The sequence below is a fragment of the Gadus macrocephalus genome, chromosome 14 (assembly GCF_031168955.1).
Source record: "Gadus macrocephalus chromosome 14, ASM3116895v1".
In the NCBI taxonomy this organism is placed as follows: Eukaryota; Metazoa; Chordata; class Actinopteri; order Gadiformes; family Gadidae; genus Gadus; species Gadus macrocephalus.
The window spans coordinates 5,377,177-5,399,162 of record NC_082395.1 but is presented as its reverse complement, the minus strand read 5'-3'; the positions used below and the strand labels follow the sequence as shown (position 1 = coordinate 5,399,162).

The window sequence follows — 21,986 nt, the reverse complement described above, 5'->3', positions numbered from 1 at the left end:
GATTCAAAAGTCAACAATTACAATGTGTGAGATCTGCCAACTCAAGTAGAAGGCAAAACAAAACAAATATCCCAGTATGCACACACACACACACACACACACACACACACACACACACACACACACACACACACACACACACACACACACACACACACACACACACACACACACACACACACACACACACACACACACACACACACACACACAAACACACACACACACACAAAAGTACAGCTTTTCAAGAAAAGCACAAGTTAAAGAGTAAGAGAGTAATGTAGAACAGCCATTGGGAAATCCTGATAGTGCAGGCCCAATTACAAGAGCCCTAGACCAAAAGCATTCCTCTGCCGGCTCAGAAGCAAACTGCTGCTGGCCATAATTATGGAGTCCCATATAAACTCAAGCTAAATTTAACTATGACCAACGTCCACTCCAACCAAGTATACAATACAGAAGACACCCGCACAGTTCACCCTTTGCTGGCCTTTCCCTTAATCGATGGTGCGCCACTTTCCATGAAATTGTCTAGCCTCCGCTCCGAATCACAAGAGTCATATAATTAAGCTACTGAGACAAACACAGAGAAAAATCAATACCTCTGACAAACAAGCCTGGATATGAAAGCTAGATTTTAACTCTGTTGAAGGAGAGCATTAAACAGGACTCACAGTGCATCACGTTCAGCCTCGTTTTAAAGAGTCTCCATCACAGACACAGGAGGTTGCTTCTGGCAATGTTAAATGGAGGACACTATGTGAGGTGAGAGAGTGCACTGTTACACGGCCTTCTCAGTCACACACAAACGCACACACGCACACACACACACAGAACAAAGTCGCACGCCGCCCTGAGACAAGACCCATTTAAATCAGGCAAAGCCCTGTGGCCACCGACAGCCACTTGACTTACAGGACTCTCGGGAGGCTGCAGGTTAAGACGCTGAAGGGATACATGTCAGGAGTGTGGAACGGGAAGAGAGGGAGAGAGGGATACTGAGAAAGGTAAAGGGTGCTAAGAAATGCATCAGGGCTGTAAGAAGCTTGCAGATCGGATGTTGGAAAGAATAGAGTAGGTGTGAAGCGGTTGTAGTTAATGGAATTCACTGAGCCCCATATAGTTTGGAGGTACACTGTCAGTTGGACAGTTTACCCTCCCCCCCCCCCCTCTCCCCCTTCCATCAAACAAATGGGGATGAAAACAAAGAGACAGCAAGGTTTGTTAGGGGGGAAATAGTTTGAGTATTTATGCTGCTGTACTTGCACCAGTCAGTTTGGTTTAAAAATGAACATATTTATTAAGTGTTAATATGCCCAAGGGAGTGAGTGACACGAGGCAGTATAGAAATAGAAGGGAATGAGAGAGACGTGTTGACGAAGGGAAAAAGAGTGTGATGAGGGGGGTTGGGTCCTAACATAGTCAATTCGGAGAGATGTGGCCTGAATTGAGTTGCTGAGAATAAGCAGGATGTTGATATTCCCCACAGGATGGGAAACAAAGAACAATTTGGTAGCGGCTCTTAGTGCTGTGGGAATTTGAGTCAACAGAAGGCATTACTGCCACACACAGGTATGTGAAAATGAATTGTTTAAAACAAAAGCATAAGGGTGCATCCAAATGTAAACACACACACACACACACACACACACACACACACACACACACACACACACACACACACACAGGAAAGGCACAGTGACTGCACTTCAAGTAATGTAGCTCCTTGGCAGATGTTTTTCCTCTTCAAAAAACTATTTGTTTCCATGACAACACCACACACAGACGACACCCTCTGGATAAGGTGCACTTGCATCGGTGATGTGCAGACACCGGAGAGATTGATGAGATTGACTAAGAAAATGTGAATAATAAACACAATGGGATCTCCAGCATGTTGACCTTACAATGAGAGCATATGTCACACACATATACACACGCACACGCAAGCACACACACACACACACACACACACACACACACACACACACACACACACACACACACACACACACACACACACACACACACACACACACACACACACAACCATCTAAAAATCCTTATCATGGTAATTAGTTGGTCTGTAGTTGTCTATTTGGACATTCCAGGGAGGATAATAACTTTGCAGCATAGGCCCGCACACGCAAGTATACATTTTAAGTCCTGGTTTGCCATTCAACGGTAAATACACTTGGTACAGAGTCAGTGAACAGAGTCCAATCTAGAACTTCAGGTCAAGAAATGTGTGGCTGCATTCAGAAAGTGATGTTGTTCCCATCCCGTTACAATCCCCGTTTCTCGGTCCAGTTTTGCAGTACAAACACAGGTCTGTCATTTTGTACACAAGGCTTGTTTGAGGCTCACACACAAGGACGTAGAGAAGAGAGACACCACGGTCCCCTAAATTCTGCTGTGTTGCTATTTGATACCAGGGTTTCAAGCAGTGTCTTTGTACCGACACACTTCGCCGAGATGGGGCTACAGAATACAACAACGAAGACGTACCTTACCAGAATCCTGACTGAAACCCGTCGCTTATTTCCTTGATGTTTCAATCCTTGAATCTTGCTGAAATAGGAAAAGGTTTTTTTCTTAGTGTCGCCCGGCGTTTGCTCTCCTTCTCGAATGATTTTTTTCTTTTCAGGGTAGAAGTCGAAGCTTCACCGAGAGGAGCGAAAATGGGCGGGTCTCTCAAGGCAGCCCTTCCAATCAGCTGTCAGCGCTGGAACAAGTGGCTGGAAAGGCCAATGGGTGTTCAGTGATTTGCTAAGCAACCATGGATTCTCCCCGTGTAAAATACTACTGTAAAAGTGGAGGTGGCTTCACTTCACCTCGCAGATGAGTTGTGCCCATTGGTGAAAAAGGGAACCCCAAGCCTTTGTTCGATCTCGGTGGCTGTAGAGTGACAGGTCTCTCCCCCTACAAGATTGTGTGTGTGTGTGTGTGTGTGTGTGTGTGTGTGTGTGTGTGTGTGTGTGTGTGTGTGTGTGTGTGTGTGTGTGTGTGTGTGTGTGTGTGTGTGTGTGCGTGTGCGTGTGCGTGTGCGTGTGTGCGTGTGCGTGTGTGTGTACACGTGCGTGTGTGTGTTTGATCTGCCCATGTGTCTGTAGCCTTAGTATTTAATTCAATTAGCGGGTTCCAACGATAAGAAGATCACACTTATAAGAGATCAATGATTAATGAATCAATGCCTCTACAATTTCCAGCAACTTACAGAGACTTTCTCTGTAGGGATTTTCATTTCAAATGTCAGTCGAACGTACCCAAACGAAGATAACGATGCTTTGGTGTTGAATTATCTTGGATAATATAATGCACGGACAATTTTCTTTAAAAAAAATAATCCCTTAGGGGGAATATGCTTGATCTTTTTAGGGTGTTCTAAAAAAGCATGGGTGCCAACCGACCTCCGACGCCTTCTCATGGCGGACACACTGTTTCTCACACCTGCATGTTTGTGAAAAAACGGGGATGCAGAGTTGGCGTTTCCATCGCTTTCCATTGACATTGCTGTCTCCTATTGGTGATAATTTGAAATCACAATGTTTGTACAGTACAGCAGCTGTTGACAAAAAGCACACAATTCAAACTCAAAACGGGAAAAACTATCCATCTTGTTCACCCCCATATTTCTGAACAGGAATCAAGGAAATTAGGCAGTAACGAGGGGGCTTTCCGTTTGTAATAGCCTATATTAGAAAAACTTGTGTTGTTTAAATATCAATTTTCTCATATGCATGCAAACGGCAATATCATATTAGGCTATATTGTAATATATATTATATTATATTATAAATTCTGTTTAATGATGATTTATAGCCGATTGTACTTTGTAGATTGTTTAACTCTGTGTAATATTCCGATAATACCGATGCCGGTATAGGTTAGGATTGCACTTTTACATTTTGTATGATTTATGTATTATGTACGTATCTATACACACATATATATATATAAAATATATATATTGTGTGTGCGTGTGCGTGTGCGTGCGTGCGTGCGTGCGTGCGTGCGTGTGTGCGTGTGTGTGTGTGTGTGTGTGTGTGTGCGCGCGCGTGGGGGAACTTTTTCTACGATGGCACCTGTGGTCTCGACTTGTGACGTCAGCCGGAAGAGGAGGAGCCTAAGTGTTTTCGCTCCACAGTGTAAAAGCGACTCTGATCCCAGGCAGATCAATACGCAGGTAAAGCTTCATTCCGGCATTATTCACTTGATTTCCGTCGTATATACAAAACAACCATGTTGCCCTGGGGCATAAATCCCACCGAGCTTCAACTCGCTGTGTCGTCAGCGACGTAAATGTTACGAAAGTGATAGTGAATGTGTGTAGCCCTGCTCTGTTAGCCACCACCTAGCGGCTAGGGGGTTAGCACTGTCAGCTTCAACACGCTGCCAGGTCTAGCTCTTGTGTGAAAGCTTTGCTCTTTTATAATAACACACGTTAAGAGAGGAACTTTTCATTGTGACATCTGGGCCAATACCAGTGTTAGTCGTATGCGAGAATGAAGCATGGAGTGAGCCATGACATCCTCCCCATCAACAGATGATGTGCTGTTAGCTGTTAGCTGTGGGCACAACTCAACACATAAGAGTAGAGACACAATATACATTACAAGGTTCCTGTTATCGTCACAGTGGATCCCCAAGGATGCGCACAGTGGACGTGATCCCACTCGGGATGGTTATGTTGGCTGATGTTCAAACTTCCCTGAACATTATCCTGAACTCTGCCAAGGTTAACTCGTCCTTAACTTCCGCACCGTGCAGGGAGTTTGTCAGTGTTGGTGGATTCACTTGATTAGTTTCGGTTTTGGGAAACTTGTTCACAGTCTGTGGTCATCTTCCGAGGCGTTAAGCGTCCGTTGTGTTGTCATGCGCAGGACAATTACGTTCAATGTGTGATACTCGTATCTAGTGATATTGGTGTTATCCTCAGGCCTCAGACAGAAAGAGCAGCACATCATTTGCTTTAAAAGAAAATAAAGTGTTGGGGTTTTGTGTACAATGAAGGCGCAGGACAGGTTTGTAACGTGATCGCTAAACACGAGTCCCATGTGTCGTACATTCTTTACTTGTTGCATGGACGCGTTGGTGTTTTGTATATTTTTGACTATGAGAACATTTCTAATAACCCAACTCAATTCAAAAAAAGTATTTGACTGTTTGTGTCAAAGCACTGAAGACCAAATAAATGTCGCTGTGTAAGACTGTATGTATGCTGCTGTGTAATTTGAACGCTATTGTACTGCTTTTGGTACTTGTTTTCCCAGCACACCATAACACGGTGTCCTGTATGTATTTCTTTGTGTCTATTTTGAACTCTAGCATATTAACATTGGATTACTAATGGAGGCAGCTGGTGTGTGTGAACTTGATGTGGCGTCCAGAAGAATAGTCGGAGGCAATGATTCACCGCCTGAGCTGGACAGCCCCTGCCAGGTAAGCTTCAGTCACGTTAGCTTGGCTAGAATTACTGTGTACAACATTGTACGATTTTAAGGTAGCGGTTACTGTACGTGATAACAACAGATGGTGGTAACTGCAATGCTCAATTACAGATTGCCAATTTGAATAATCCCCTTGAATTTGATGCGGCGGCTACTAGCAATTGTGAATTCTCAGTTGTGTAAACTCTGCGGTCGTGGAAATTGAGTAAACTAAATTTGAATAGCTTCCGCTACTACGCCTATAGTGGAGGAAGGGATTACACAGCACTGTTCTAATGTGTCTTGCCATGCCGATCAGAGAAGTCCTGCCTCTCTGCTGCTGAAGAAGGAAGTACAAACTGCGAATGTTTGTAACACTCTGCCATAGATATGAAATGGTATTCACTAAGAATGTGGTACAATGAAACAGCGAGCATTTTAATTCTAACACTTTAATGAACAGACACACAAGTTTGAAACAAGCAGGTCCATTCCTGTTTCCCACTTGACGTGACCTGGGGTATTTCATACTGTGTGTGTGTGTGTGTGTTTGTGCGTGTGTGTGTGTTTCAGGAGGATGCTGGTGAGTTCAGCCTGGGGGTCTGCTGCTCCAAGGAGCTGAGGGGGGAGACCCCGGGAAGAGAGGACAGCCCGAGCGACCTGGGGGAGCCCGAGCTGGACCCAGGAGGAGATGCCAAGACCAGGGACGAGAAGGGCTTTGGTAGGCTGGCTGGACTGTTATCAGTTGTTGTGATGCAAGTCAACATTCAACTTATTCTTTTGTCTGGAGATGGGTTAATGTGTACTTTGGTCAAAATTCCAGTCAACTAGCTGTTGTTCATTTTTTTTTTAAATGTTGTCATTCTTAGAGGTACTGACATAGTTGTTTTCTACATATTTTTCCCCAGGTAAAGAAGCCATCCTGCTGATGCAGGCCCTGAACTCACTGGCCACGCCAGAGGAGAAACTAGCCGCCTTGTGCAAGAAGTACGCTGACCTGGTAAGATCTGGGATGAGGGCTCGAACCACCAGGTAGTTAATGAACCATCTGGAATTTCTCAATGATACTAGGGCTGTACCCTTAAAGTGGACTAGTTGAATCCTCCCAGAGAGCCCCGGGTAATCCAGGTTTTTTATTTTATTTTATGTGCATTATAAGAACCGCAAAAATATATATCATTTATTACAGTGCAGTAAGAAACCATTTCATTCCATATTAATCCAGAGTAAGAGAAAATAATTATTACTAGTAGGGATGCATCAATCAGATATTTTTAGGCCCATAGCAACCACAGATTTTTTCTAACATCTTTTGAGGTCAATATGTAGGCCAGAATTGTCCAGCTTTTCTTTAAAACTGGGGCAGCCAGGTTCATAAAACCAGGGCTACCACACAGGCATTATATACAACCTAGGACAATATTATGCAAGTTAATCAAGTTCATTTAATAATATTTCAAGCTTTGTGTATAATTTCCATTGGCATTCTAGGAACAAAATGTTGCATAAGTAGAACACAATGCATCTATTTACGGTTTTCATTCACTGATAATTGAAAGAAAGTCTTTTTTTTTTTTTTGGGAGTCCCAGAAGGAATTTGGTGAAAAATTTTTGTACCGTTGTTGCGTAGGAGGGTTATAATGAGGGAGGTTGTTCATGAAATGCGCCACACCCTGGCGTAATGCGATAAGAGTCAGTTAAAATTAACCCTCTCTCGGATGTGGACATCAAAATAAACCACTGCCTAGACAGAGCTCTTCACACACCACAGCGTTAAACGATGTGTCCGATAAACGTAATCTTCTCACGGATATGGCAATTAATTTAAACTCGCCATTTGTGTCCCGTTGTTCAGGCAGAGTGGAATGATCACAAACTGGTCAGCAGAGACTGACAAAAAGAGACTTTTCTTGAGATGACTCTAATGAACGTGTTATTTCGCTAACGGTGATAAAATCGCATAGATTACAATGTTTAATATCATATAAGACATTACCATACACAAATATATATATATATACACGATTTCACTACCTGTTTAAGAAGGGAACAATATGGGAATATATGCGGTGGGTCTAGCGATGTTAAATCTTAAAGGTTGAAGCAATGGCGTTGAAACAGGGTAAAAAGAGAGGTTAGCCCGGCCCGGTTTCAGCATTCAACATGCTAGACCCAGAGGGAGATAGCCTTTTGCTTCCAGCTTTGGATTTATTACATGAATATTGGTTTAACATCCACGCTGGCTCCATCGTATCCCGATCGGTCCTCACCTGATATAGTGCCTGATTTAGCCTTTGGATTTATCACACCTGTTACTTTCTTCTATAATCTGGTTACCACTAAACATGTAAAACTGGAAAACAGATCAGTGTTTTGTTTGCCGCGAATTGTTTGAATAATCGGTTGCTAGGGCAAATGAGTTTTGACTTGAGAAGTCGGGTCCAGCCCTAATTCACACTACTTATATTGAGTCAAAATGGTGCCTGACACTTGACCTGACATTTTCCACCACTGTCTGAGAGAATATGCTGCTCTTTTTTTTTAACGTTTTTTTTGCAACAAATAACACCTAATTGAGCTGTATATTCTGACTGGATTGTTATGTTGGATCTATTTGACATGAAGCATTTGACCGCTGTTCAGAACCAGCCCGGTTTGGCAAAAAGCTCTACATTTTCTTCCATATTTGTCAGACTAGTGGTAAGAGTGGTATATTATTGGTATATTGCGCGTGCGTTGTAACATGCTTCCTCGGCCCTCTCCAGCTGGAGGAGAGCCGCTGCATCCAGAAGCAGGTGAAGGTGCTGCAGAAGAAGCAGTCCCAGATAGTGAAGGAGAAGCTGCACCTGCAGGGCGAGCACAGCAAGGCCATCCTGGCGCGCAGCAAGCTGGAGAGCCTGTGTCGGGAGCTGCAGAGGCACAACAAGACACTGAAGGTATGCTTCTGGCCGCCCTGCCCAGACGCTGCCTCCTGCTCTGCTTGATATATTTACAAAATATTACACTACACACATTAAGACTACTACACACACCTTTATCCGCAGGGCCTTGTGCGAGACAGAGCATAAATATTGGAGCTACAGTGGAGATGGGGCATTTTCCATAAGTTTCATGATCTCACTACATTTAGTGAGTCATGATGTTGCAGATGGTGTTGCAATTAGATGCTGCAAACAGAAAACACCCCCCGAACACACAGTTAGGGGTGTAATTTGGTGAATACTGATACTGAGCTCCATTATTTAAACTAGAAATAAAATAATTTGCCAGCCTATATAGTATTGACCTGGATTTCCTTAATATGAATCACTTAAAGGACAATCCCGGTGTTTTGAACATTGAGCCCCCTTTCTGGTTTGTCTAGGATGAAATAGAGTTAGTTAACACTGAAATTTTTAATATTGGTCCTGGTTTGAGTATTTCAAATCGCCCCTGCCTGCTTCAAAATGGCTGGCTATGGGCATTCACAAACTTGTCCTTAAAACACCCCTAAACGTTCGTTTACAGAAATGTGAAACTCATCGAATGGTTAGTGGTGTTCGTTGATGTTCCTCATCAAGTATCGTTGCGAAATACAGTTTCTGTTGTGTTTTTATTTGGCATTTTGTAAATCGGCATTTTGTAAATGAAACGGAAACCGCCAGCCATTCCCGGCTGGCCGGGAAAGCCCACCCATCTCGGTGAGTTAATTACCCCCCCCGACCTCCCCCCGCAGGAGGAGAACGGCCAGCGCTCCCGGGAGTACGACGAGCAGCGCAAGGAGGCCATGCAGCACTTCCAGCTGACCCTGAACGACATCGAGATGCAGATGGAGCAGCACAGCTCCCACAACGGCAAGCTGCGGCAGGAGAACATGGAGCTGGCCGACAAGCTGAAGAAGCTCATCGAGCAGTACGAGCTCCGCGAGGAGGTGTGTCTCTCGGTCTGCTATGGGTCGGACCGCCGGGGCTGGGTTCTAGCGGGATTTCTAAGAAGACGAAGCGTCTGGGCAGATTTCATTCATTGGTCCAAATGGTTTGAGTACACTTTAACATCAAGCTATGCCTTGTTGACCTTTTAAATTGTGGATACTGGGGTTGGCTCGTGTGATTTGGAAGTGGGAGGATATTTAAGCAGGCAACACACAAACGATTGTGGGTTGTATTGTCTCACAAAGAACTGCAGATGGATGTCATGGATGTCATCGTTTTCTTCCTATGTGGAAAAAAATCTCTAATATCTTAGATATTGCCCCACATCTTTTTAAAAGGTAACGAGGCAGCAAAGCCCAAATCCCCCAAAACACTGTTTGTACTCGATCTGTGTCGGCTGTACTCATGTTGCTCATGTCCCCCTCGCAGCACATTGATAAAGTGTTCAAGCACAAGGAGGTCCAGCAGCAGCTGATGGACGCCAAGCTGCAGAGAATCACGGAGATGATGAGGGAAGTGGAGGAGAAACAGCAGAGGGAGAGAGACTTTGTAAGTCCAAAGCTGTAAATGTGTGTCTTTTTCTGTGTCTGTGTGATATTTCCATGTCGCTGTCATGGAGATTACAACTGAGGTTATGGATTTACTGAATATATTTGTAATTTTACATAATTTGACATGTATGCTAGTGATTGCTAATATGTTACAGATGCTTTTAATACAGAATGAGTCGATATACTCAAGGTATTTTAGTTTTTTTATAATCTATGGGAATTGTCATGCAGCAATTTGTCTAACGATGTGTTGCTGAAAACGGCAACGTATGTTTCAACTATGTAGGTAATACATTTTACATTATACAGTTCTAGTTAGCCTAGCTAAGTTCTGTCAACATGTATGTAACTGAGCATCCTGTTATGCCACCAGCTGCTGAAGGATGCCACCGAATCCAGACACAAGTGTGAGCTGATGAGGGAGCAGGAGACCCAGCTCAAGCAGCAGGTAAGCTGCCACACCCAACCACTGACCAGACTGGGCAAAGATAAACAGTTCAAAAGTAATGCATTTTTCACAGGCGATCACAGATGCGGTGACGTATTACATCGCAAAAAGATATGGGCCCTGTTTGTACAGTAGAAACATTTATTTAGATGCTGCAAGCGGTGGTCCAATCGGTTTAATCTATTAATTAAAAATTATCCCGAGATAAAAATTGTGGGCCTAATCGCACAGCCCTAGTTCAGTTTGAAAGGATATTCATCTTGGTCATTGCTCATAAAGTCTCTCTGGTATTTGTTAATGACCTCTGTGAGAATGTTTCCCAGCTTTCTTTGTACATGGACAAGTTTGAAGAGTTCCAGAGCACGCTGGCCAAAAGCAATGAGGTGTTCACAACGTTCAGACAAGAGATGGAGAAGGTAAGAGACAAGTTGGATCCATCAGCCTCATCAACCAGTGCTTTGTCTGAATTGACTCGCGGCCAAAAATACACATGCTTTAGATTGCCTAATTAATTAGGCTCACCATAGAAAAACAACAATTTGATTTCACATCAATGTTATACTGTTCTGTTCCTCCTCAGATGACCAAGAAGATCAAGAAACTGGAGAAGGAGACCACCCAATGGAGGACCAAATGGGAGAGCAACAACCACGCCCTGCTGCACATGGCAGAGGAGGTGAGTGCGAAGCCTAAAGGTGTAGGGTAACGAGCCTTAACTGTAGGCTAACAAGCCTAAAGCTGTAGAGTAACAAGCCTTAAGCCTAAACTGTAGGGTAACCAGCCCTTAAGGTTTGTTTGGCTTCTCGATACGTCGTCGTCCGCAGCAAGCAGCCTTATGGTGTATGCTGCGAGTTGGCGACGTGTATATATAACATCTGTACAAATAGCATCGGTTACTTGAGATGCCTGTGCATTAGATTAGATTCGATTTATTTCTAACAGAGTTAACAAGAAAATTATGTTTAGAGCATCACCACCACCACTGGCATGCACTATAAATATAGATCTCCGATATGCTGTGATGTATAAATATATTAATAATAAATAATAATAACAATAACCCAAAAATGCAATAGTGCTAGTGCAGTTGAAAGGTCAACAGTCCAGTTATAGCTACAATGTGTGAGGGGAAAGAGAATGAGAATGCAGCAATGCAAGTCCAGTCCATGGTTATTGTGATGTGTGAGTGTATCGGATGAGGGGGTGGGGGCTGCAGTCCTATAATAGATGGAAAATAGTGTACAGTGCAGCAATGCAGTCCAGTTCAGTTATTGAGTGTGGGAGTTATGTGACCGAGGGGTCGGTGGGGGGTGCGGGGTGCGGGGGGCAGGTTGTTCGTTCAGCAGTCTGACAGCCTGTGGATAGAGGCTGTTGGTCAGTCTGTTGGTCCTGGAGCGGATTGGAACGGTATCTTCGTCCAGAGGGCAGTTGCTGGAAGAGATGGTGCGCTGGGTGGAACTGGTCCTGTAGGATGTTGTTCACCCGGCGTAGGCAGCGGGAGGTGAAGACTGTGGAGATCTCTGGGAGGCTGATCCCAATGATCCTCCCCGCAGCCTTGACCACTCTGTGGAGGGCTTCCTTTTCTAGCGCTGAAAGCTGTTGCCTCCCATCTCTAGTTTTAACACATTTCACATTTAGGGCATTCAGCAGACACTTTTATCCGAAGCAACTTACAATAAGAACATTTGACTGAAAAAAGAGGAACAATGTATCGCTGGTGGTACAGATAAAGATATTCCTAGAAGCAAGGGCTAAGCGTTTACAGTTGCTTGGTTAACACATTCCCCGTACGCAACAAGATAGCCAGGCTAAGGTGCTAAGCAGCTCCGGCCTCAGTGGAACTCGAGCCCAAAATGTCAAACCTCAGCGTCTTTGTTCTCCCCCGGTCCTCTCCGATAGAAAACCCTGCGTGACGGCCACTTCAAGGCCCTGCAGGGGAAGCTGGAGCTCCTGGAGAGGCTGTGCCGCGCGCTGCAGAAGGAGAGGAACGACCTCAACAGCCGCATCGGCGTCCTGCAGGAGGAGCAGGGCGGCGAGGACGTCTCCACGCTGCCCGAGGCCGGCCCCGTGGAGGCCATCCCCGTGGAGGCCATCCCCGTGGAGGCCATCCCCGTGGAGGCCAGCCCCGTGGAGGCCATCCCCGTGGAGGCCATCCCCGTGGAGGTCAGCCCCACCGAGCCCTCTGCCGGGGGGGACGAGGACGATGCGGCCGAGGACACGCCGGAGAGCCGGGCGCCTGGCCTCGGGGAAGGGGAAGGGGAGGAGGAAGCGCCCTGCCCAACGTCCGGGCCTCTTGGACTGGAGGAACAGCAGCAGGGACCCCCAGAGGATGGATCGGCCACAGCGGATGGAACGGATACTACTGCCGCGGGCGGCCACACTGCGGCAACACAGCAAGCACAGGACTGAGGGGCTGGTCTGTGTGTGAAGGAGGGGAGGGGGGGGGGGGGGGGGGCGGGGGGAGCAGTGTAATACCATGGGTCCCTTTCGAATCTGCTACCTAGCTGGTTAAACACCAGATCTTCAGTTGAGTTATTCACTCGTTTGGTTAGGTTTGTCCCTAGAACTTGCATTCTCCATGTTCCCTCGGAGGGAACCTTTGTTTTTTTTTTTCCAGATTTTTCTTTTTTTTGTAGCATTTTAAGAGTAAAGCAATTGCATCAGTTATTCTTTTCCATTTCTTTGTCCCCCGGCTTTCCGTTGGTTTAAGATAATTAGCTTTGTAGCAAGCACTTGGTACCTCCTGATTTCTATTATTTTTTCACTCTACCGTATTTTCCTAGGACTCTGTGGCAGCCGGAGGGAAGCTGCACTTTGATTCTTACGCTAATCAGCATTGTATTTTTTTCATATTTTCTGAGGGTCTTTTGGACAACTATAGTCATGATTATAATTTGGTTGTTTTGTTTGAGGGGGATTTCCATTACAAGTGTAGCCAGTTTTTTTCTAATATGTATAATCCTGAGGGAAATTGCGCCATGTAGCATTTACAGAATTTCCCCCTGGTTCATGGTAGAGCCGGGTTTATTTTCATCAAAAATCACCACAGGCTACCGCTTCCCCCCCACCACTCAGACTATTTTTCCAATACTTCAGTCTTTGTGTGTGTGTGTGTGTGCGTATGTTTGTGTGTCTGCCATCAGGGCAAATTACACTCTGAGTTTCCATCATTGTGTGAATGCAATTCCAATCAGCCTTGGTAAAACACGGTAATATAAAATGTCAAGGGCTAAAGTTTAACATTCCCCATGGTGTCCCCCACTGCAGACACTTGATCTAGGCTTTCTGGACCTGGGTGCTGCTTGTGGTTCTGAACCCGTTTTTAGTGTCGTCTGTTCAGGATGGCTCCCAACGTGTGAATCCCTCGAACTCGATGCAGAGTTAGCATCTTAAAAAACCCCAGAGTTTTAAGGCAATATCGCAAGCTAACTCCAGTGGAGGACATGGTGTATCTCATGTGAGGCTGGGTCCTTGGGCGTCTCGTCTTTAGTCCCCGTCAGGCCTCCTGCAGCTCCAACGTCGGTCGGGTTTGTTTACGGAAGGCCGAATCCCCAATGACAGGGCGGCCTCGTTCTGAAAGCTGATGGCGGGCTTTCGTTTCTCCTTCTGTTTGCTCGGTCGCTGAAGCGCCATGTGTTGTCCTCTTGTTTGGGAGTCATTTTTCAAGCCCCATTCCCCGCCCCAGAGTGAGAGATTAACCGTCTGTGCCTTTCTGCCAGTTATTGTAAACCTGTTGTGTTAACCTTTCTCTCATGCTCAACTGCGTCATTTGTTCATTCCTGCCGGACTGAACAGTATATGTAGGTACTGGGCAAAGGGAGAAGGAAAAGAATGTATGTCGGACATCTACGGAAAGTATTAGAATAAATATAATCTGGTTCAAAACATATTTTATATCTGACGAGGCAGCTTTGTCACCATTGATATTTATACTGAGGGAAAGCAGAGTGTGGATCTTTCTTTACTTCAAATTAGTATCAAAATCAAAGTTTTTTTTATAGGATTTATTATAGGCCGGAATGGTTGATTGTTTTTCGTAGAGAAACTATTATTATAGGGAACCTTTTTGACAGATATTTGGTGAATGTAAGAACATGCAGTTCGAATCAGGGTTCGATTTCAGTGAATGTCTGGTTATGTCCGAGACACTGGTCAGTTATAAAGGGACATCACCAGTTTCCAAATAACCGGTCCTATATGGAAGTCTGGATGCTAAAGATTGAGATGCCTAGATTTAAACATAATGGGCCCACCATATATTTTACTGGCCTCTCCTCTGGTAGAGCATGCATTCCCCGAACAACGCAACCCCTTTCATGAGGTTTCAATCCAATCAATGCTTCTGCAACATAAAGCTATGCACCTGAGAAGAGCCAGTCTCCCAAACACTCAACATAGCTCAACTGTTAGCCAGAATGCCTGCATCCAATTACTGTTTCAGACATTCCAAAACGGCTCCCCAGTTTGCACTTAGTAAGACCAACCCACAATGTTTGATTAAAGTTTTATTCAAGCACAGTATTTTTTATCATGTTCATGATCCTGAGTGATCACCCATTAGGACTTTTCATGTATCATGTCTGCAGATGAATGCTCCTAGGGCTACCTGTTGAGTGTGCTTATACACTTCAGGAATATAGGAGGCGACGCTGTTTAAACGGGTTAAGATTGTTGCAGTTTCCCCAACCACTAGTTCACTTGTTTTGTTTGAATTGATTTAACACCAGTAGTTACCTTCCTTCTCAAATCAACCTGTTTGTACTACCTGTGAAATAGGAATGGCTACTATCGTTTTTGTATTGCAGTGCGTCCCCCAGCTCATTTGCTTCATTACTTCTCAAACTGCAGCAGTTTATCCCTGTAGGATGTAAGCTACATACCTGGGTAGTTGTTTGAACCAACTCATCTCTAGAGATACTGTATGAGTTGGAAGTGTAGTCGTTCATCGTTGGTTATTTAAATGACACGTTCAACAGGTCTGATGTCTGAATTGGTAACGATCAGACTTAAAGGATTGGCTGTCGTAACTCCCAACGTGCAATCATGAAAAATGTTGTCTTCGTTTGACCTCTGGTCTTTAAAAACATTCCCTGCAAAGTTAATTAGTTCCACCTCTTCTGTTGGTTAAGAAATTGAGTTGATTGCAAAGTTTTTCTTTTGGTATTTACCTAGGAGGGCCATTCTTTTATTTTGGAAGTAGGATAAGACGTTTGAACGTTAAATGTATCCTGGTACAAAAAAATGGGGTTTATTTTGGCATCCATCTTCCTTTGTCCCAGATTGACTCTCAGGTAAAGTCGGAATCTACCTCTGCAGGCGAGATGCAACTGTGAACAAGGAGGCTCAACTCACCATGGCTTCAGAAAGCTTTATTTTATTTAATTAAAAAAAAGAAAACGGAAAATTGTCAAACCCCTCCCACCCCACTTTCACTACTCACATGGAGATTGTACAATGTTCTTATAGTCCTGTCTTGCTTTTCAATAAACATTTTGTAGAATTTGCAATCGTGGATTTATTTTCATCTTGTAACATTAAGGGGCTTTGTAGAAACAGACAAGTGCTGCATTTATGCATCGGCATCCCTTAAATTTCTCTATGAACAAATTGATTGCCAATGCTTAGATGTCCAGATAAGAAAGCAAGTGTTTAGTCCAACAAAAACATAGCTTTTATAAATCACAATAAAAGTTAGTTTCTTATTGCGATGCATCCATACTGATAAAGATGCTGCAGGGGGAAATGTGCCACGACCACTGTAAATGGAAACCTTTACAAAACATGCATCTACCTCAGGGGCATTAAATTAGTATGAAATGCTAACCATTCAACAAATGGTGTTAAGAGAAACTGGTCGTCGTGTGGCTGCACCCACCAAAGGGAAGGAAATAAGGGAAAAAAAAAAAAAATGGTGAATATTATGAAGGGAGTATAAAAAGGAAGTTAAGCTCAGTCTGGTTTTCAAAAAAAGCATTTTTTTTAGTGCTCCGGTCACCCTGGCAACGTAGATGACTTAACGTTCCAAGGCGCTTTTGAGGAAGCCGCCCTCAGTATGTACATAAGCAACAACAAAAAAAAAGGGAAAGGTATGGCATCTTCCAAATGTGCCCTAGATTCATTACGATTCACACATCCTTCTAGAAGCAGGGGTGATTTGCGTCTGTCCCTCCAGCTCCCGACCCCGGGGCGGGGTTAGGACCCCTGTCCCTCCAGCTCCGACACCGGGGTGTCCGGCTCCTCATCGTTGTAGATGTTCTCCGCCTGCGGAGAGGAGGCCATCACATGAAGGTTCAGGGATAATGGCCCAACCACAGTCAAACAACAATGATCTTCAGGATCGTTCCAAATGACGAGTGACCAGTTACTATCAGCACTCAACAAAGCAAGTTCCACAATATCGAATCCAGTGTAATTACAGCCAGTTGGCCTTTCTGCAGTGAACTAAGACAACATGATACGACAACTGTGTCTTAACCTCCCAAATGTCTGGCAATCAAATCCAACATACAGGGCTTTCCCTTTTTTCAGATTTGAGCAGGACTGGTCTTCCTAGATTGCTTGGATCGGAAGGCCTTGTGCGTGTGTGAATGCGTGTTAAGAAACGAGCGTCCTTACCATCTGCCAAACCTGCATGATGTTGTCCTCTGACACAGAGCAGATCACCCAGGGCTCGTTGGGGTTCCAGGAGAAGTCGGAGATCTTGGCCGTGTGACCTCCGTGGATGAACTGCAGGACAGACAGAAGTGCTCTTAGGATTCAGGAAAAAAAGCGACACCACTGTAGGCCCTGACTGCAGCAGAGGAATGGCTCGATATTACCGTTTACTCGTGAAAATGGGACCGCACCCAGGATAAGAAATGTAAGCATTGCCCACTGGCATTACTGTTCAAATGTGTAAAATACATTTGAGATAGAAACGTGAATATTTACTTAGGTTTTGATGGATGGGGAGATAATGAAACTGTATTTTACAATCTAAATCAATGAGGGGGAAAACTATTAATGTCCATCAATCTCCATTGATTCCATCAATGGAGATTGGCAGCCTTGGCCCTTCACGACGGGATTAAAGGTGGAGTAGTTTATTCAGAGCTTCTGGTGTGCATCAGGGCTGACACCTTCAGGTCGATTGGTTTGTCGATATTCTGTTGCTTTCCCAAAAGGTCATTAGTCGAGCCAACACCGGTGTGGCTTTCATAAGGAGTTGAGCTCTTCTTAAACCATCTGTTTTTGCGGCGTGTTGGCCCGCGGGACATACCAGCAGCTCAGGAGGTCCATCCTCTGCATCATCGGCAGACTGCTCCTCTCCAATTTTACTGGGGAAGCAATGCAAATACCCAGCGTCAGTACTAGGCTCTCTGTGCTCAGACCCATCCCAAAGGGGTGACTTTGTTAGCCTCTTCAAGGTGGGGAGGGAAATCAGTTTTATTACAACCCCCATTGTACAGTTAGTAGAGAAATGTTGAAATAAACACTACATTTTGATAGCTTTAATGGCGAGAAGCTAATGCTAGCTTCCCCATTTTTCATATACTGTATTTTTGAGTTATAAAAGTACTAGGTTGACTAATTGACTATATTAACTGTATATATTAAGCCTTAACAGATCTGTATGTAATCCTGATTTTTGATTAGGCAACCACTTGAAACTCTGAGCAGACTCTGGCCGTCAGGTCGTTCCTACCTGAGGTCCCAGACGTTGAGGCGCCTGTCGGTGCCACTGGATGCCAGGATGGTCTCGTTATGGGGGGACCACTGGACCTGATTTACAAACCAGAGCAGGAGAAGACGTGTCATTTCACCTGTCCGGAGCCCAGAGGTCTGGTGTTGCCGACCACAAGGCTACAGGGATCCCGAAGCCAGGGTACAAAGCCAAAGATCGGGCCGCTTGCAGTGGGTCCTGCTGGGGGCGTGTTTGCATTACCTGGAAGATCTCGTCTTTGTGCGACTCGAAGGAGTGGAGCTTCAGCTTGAGGTTCCTCAGATCCCACAGGGCCACGGTCTGAGGGGAGAAACACGATTCAAATCAGTGTCATATGCACCATCAAATAAATACCACCGTGCATTATTTATTAGTTTATAATATGAATGCTTGAACAGACTATTATTCAGAGTAAGGCGGCGAGACGGCTTTGATCACATAACCTTCAAATGATTAAGCGTTCTGCATAATACTGATGAACTTGTCTAAAAAATGTCTACCGTCACTAACTTTAGTCAAATTATATTAAATGTTGCAGATATATAAACGCTTTGCTTGCTAGCACCCTGCTCATCTGATCAGACCCGAGGGTTGCCACCGTCCTCAAGCATTGTGATCCTACCTTGTCGGCAGATCCGGTGGCGAGGATGAACTCGCTGTAGGGGTTGAAGCTCAGGCAGTTGACCTCCGCCGTGTGGGCGTCCACAGAGTGGCTGGGCTTGGAGGTGTTGTTTGAGCGCGTGTCCCAGCTGTACACAAGAACAGGCTTTAGCATATTAAACCCATCATGAACACTGACTATTTACTATTCTTTGATTTATCAGGCGCTCAAGTGATAGTGAATTCAGACACACGTCGTGAAGAAGCAGGAAGGGATTATACATCTTGCCCGGGGATGCCGACGGGTAGAATTGACATTGGAGATTTAAACTTTGTACCTGCGCCTTTGAGACCACGCCCCCCTATATCAAGCCCCACCTCTCATTATTGTATATCAATGTGTTTGAGATCCTTGTGCATGATGCAAAATGTATCTTTGAACCTGCAGATATGTTTCCCACCCCTCTTGATGTCAGTCAGGAGGGCTCGTTTACTCCCTCTAGACTCCACTTACATCATGAGCTTCTGGTCGTCAGCCACCGAGCCAAACAGCGACTCGTGCAGCAGGTGCCAGGACACGTCCTCCACCACCGCCGTGTGGCCCGTGAAGATGGTCTTGGCGTCGACGATCTTGCCCTCCTTGGGCCCGGCGCCGATGTCCCACAGGCAGATGGTCTGACGAGACAAGGCGGGGTTATTCCTTTAGCCCACAACACAGGTCTGGGAGCAAGGAAAGCTCATCTGAGATTGTGACCTTTCTGACTGATCCCTGACCTGACCTATCCATCCTCATGTTATAAGATGTACACTATAAGTCCCAGACAGGAATTGAGGGTACAATTATGTGCGAGTTTGCCTTAAAGATCTGTAGCCCCAAAGGATCTGTTAACTATCACAATATCTTTCAAACACAATTTGGTACTTTATCCGTGTCCTACTGCTGGTGGGGGGGTATTGACTCACATGGTCGTCAGAGGCACTCAGCAGATTTCCGCTGAGGTTGGGGTTCCAGGACAGACCATAGCCCTCCTTCTGATGGCCCCTGAGCCTGAGGTCCGGGCTGCACTCCCCACTGGGATCTGGAAGAAGTTAGACGTTATGACATGATGCACGCCCCTCAGAAACATGGCCAAAAACGTTTCCTTTGGCTGGCTGTCCTATGGCAAGGGACGTCCCTTGGTACCAGTTTATAGGGCTGATCAGGAACAGCAGGTTTGCACCCTACCGCGTGCGTGCGTGCGTGCGAGTGTGTGCGCTGACCTGGTTTGGACGGATGCTTGGTGTAGTCGAAGACCAGCACGTCCGAGGTGGGGGTCTTGGTTGCGATGATGCAGGGGTTCTGGGGCATGTAGCGGGCGCGGTTCACCTCGCCCTCATGGTTGATCTTGATCTCGATCTCAATCTTCCCGCTGACCGAGCCAAAGCCACCGAACTCTGGGGAAGAAGGGCAGAGGAGGAGGAACATCAGCCCCTTCCAGTCTATTGGTCATGGTAAAAACGACTCTCACTAATTTAACCGTTAGTATTCAGTATTCAGTTATATTAATTAATTTAAATAGTAAATAATTCATAAGTAATGTTCCTAAAATGATGTGTAATTGGTTTTGAAGAGGCACCAACGTTTTTTATTCATCCAACAAAATTGTCGAACGGAAATATAAAACCCCATAGAGAGCATTTTGTGACTAGAAAAGATGGTGTCAGCTAATCACAAGGTAAATTAGAAAAACCTTTCTCCACCTTTTGAACCTCAACCTGGGTTTATTTTTGCCTTTCATTTAGTTGTATTCCAAAGCCCATCTAAACAAATGGCTCCTCTAGGGACCATCACCAACGTCATCATGGGAACTTCAGTGTAGCCATCAGCAACCCGTGTGAAATGGTAGAACTTTCAACATACCTGCTGAGAAACAGAAGACGAAAAACACTTTAACAACAGCACTCCATAACCAACTGTTACTCCGTGTTTACTTATTAACTAGCCTCAAAGACAAGTTTATACAACTCACTGGTAGTCGATTGTGATGGACTTAACCTTCTCTAAACAAACATATAATAATTCTGGGAAATAAATAGCTAACCAGCTCAGCCTATTATAATCGCATTCTAAAACCCATGTTAAGTAAATTCCTAAGTTGAGTTATTCCTACTGTGCAATAGTCACCTCCTTTCTCGCTGTCATAGTGCGACGCGTCAAACTGGGCGTCGTCGTTGGGCACCTGAACGCTGGCGATCACCAGGTGGTTCTGCTCGTCCGATGTGTGGGTCCCCAGAACCAGCCTGTGGACCGCGTAGTCCTTCCCCTCCGGCCTGCAGAGGTACCAACACAACTCAGACTGGTGTGTGTGTGTGTGTGTGTGTGTGTGTGTGTGTGTGTGTGTCAACAGTTCTGCTTGAACCCCACTGACAGGCTGCCGTATATAGAACATGTTATGGTTAGGATGAAGAAGAAACCTTTAGGCCTACTTATTAATAATAGATCGATTATAGATAGACAGGGTCAAGTCGTCTTGGCCTCGATGAATGGGACTATGTTGTTGTTGTGGTTTGTCTTTTTTGGAGGGGGTACAGACTCCATTATTCATTGGTGCGTCAGTATAGCCAGCATTACACATCCGAACTTGTCTAGTGACGACAGGTGAGGGCTTCAGGTGACCACAGGTACAGTACTCATACCTGTTGACGTCAGGCAGCCATTGGACGGTGAGGCTGGGCCACTCCAGCGCATGCGTCATGACCAGGTCGTAGAGGAACGGTGTGTTTTTCTTCCATATCTTGTACTCTTCGTTGATGACCCTCTCCTCCACCGCATCATCGTACACTGCTGTGGAACGAAGGTAGAACAAGGTGTTGTAGTTTTATGTACAGTATGCGGGAGCAGCCTTCTGAAACGCCTGTTAGCATGCGACGCTAACAACATCACATCACACACCATTGTGGTGCACAAAGCGGCACGCATGGAGACATGGGCCATGAAGCTCTCGCCAAACGCACCTTCTTTATCCGCCATGTTCCTCGCTCAGCGTCTGTTTGGGGAGTGTTTTACGATGCCCGAAAGCAAAGTAACAACCAGATAAAAGGGCTAAAAACGTAATTATCCAGTTATCCTTCGATGGTTTCGTAGTAAAACTCGCCTTTCCTTTTCAGCGCGTATTTGGACTAGTTGACTGCGCATGCGTGTGTATGGAACCCAGCAAGGCTCAGAACTGCGTACTTCTTGCGCAGACTGAACGCAGAAAGCCCTGAACTGTTTTGAGCCCTTAAAACAAATTTGGTGCGAAACATCATGATTTTATGATTATTTTAAGTAATTTACATTTTTGAAGATAAAATATAATAATTAAA

General features: G+C 45.1%; 3 protein-coding genes across 4 annotated transcripts in view; 1 reads left to right on the top strand and 2 right to left on the bottom strand.

Moving 5' to 3' along the window:
• ccdc102a (coiled-coil domain containing 102A) overlaps positions 1-2,717 on the bottom strand; it is a 45,265-nt gene extending 42,548 nt beyond the window's left edge. The window contains exon 1 of one of the 2 annotated variants that reach the window (XM_060070748.1): positions 2,509-2,717. The gene's annotated coding sequence lies outside the window, so the exon portion shown is untranslated. The remainder of the gene's footprint in view (positions 1-2,508) is intronic. The other variant, XM_060070749.1, reaches the window with a different exon arrangement.
• A 1,324-nt stretch (positions 2,718-4,041) lies between these two features.
• Positions 4,042-13,741, top strand: txlng (taxilin gamma). The gene is made up of 11 exons (XM_060071564.1): positions 4,042-4,186; positions 5,329-5,442; positions 6,003-6,150; positions 6,338-6,429; positions 8,195-8,365; positions 9,145-9,339; positions 9,770-9,889; positions 10,265-10,339; positions 10,663-10,755; positions 10,920-11,015; positions 12,239-13,741. Exons 1-11 carry the CDS (start codon positions 4,079-4,081, stop codon positions 12,746-12,748), a joined length of 1,722 nt encoding a protein of 573 aa, XP_059927547.1. The 5' UTR covers positions 4,042-4,078; the 3' UTR covers positions 12,749-13,741.
• A 1,952-nt stretch (positions 13,742-15,693) lies between these two features.
• Positions 15,694-21,828, bottom strand: rbb4l (retinoblastoma binding protein 4, like). The gene is made up of 12 exons (XM_060071565.1): positions 21,636-21,828; positions 21,318-21,465; positions 20,806-20,951; positions 19,902-20,078; positions 19,605-19,720; positions 19,156-19,316; positions 18,664-18,790; positions 18,264-18,341; positions 18,024-18,100; positions 17,598-17,655; positions 16,955-17,065; positions 15,694-16,600 (listed from the first exon to the last, which is right to left on the bottom strand). The coding sequence occupies exons 1-12, from the start codon at positions 21,649-21,651 to the stop codon at positions 16,532-16,534; spliced, it is 1,284 nt and encodes a 427-aa protein (XP_059927548.1). The 5' UTR covers positions 21,652-21,828; the 3' UTR covers positions 15,694-16,531.
• Positions 21,829-21,986: the final 158 nt, after the last annotated feature.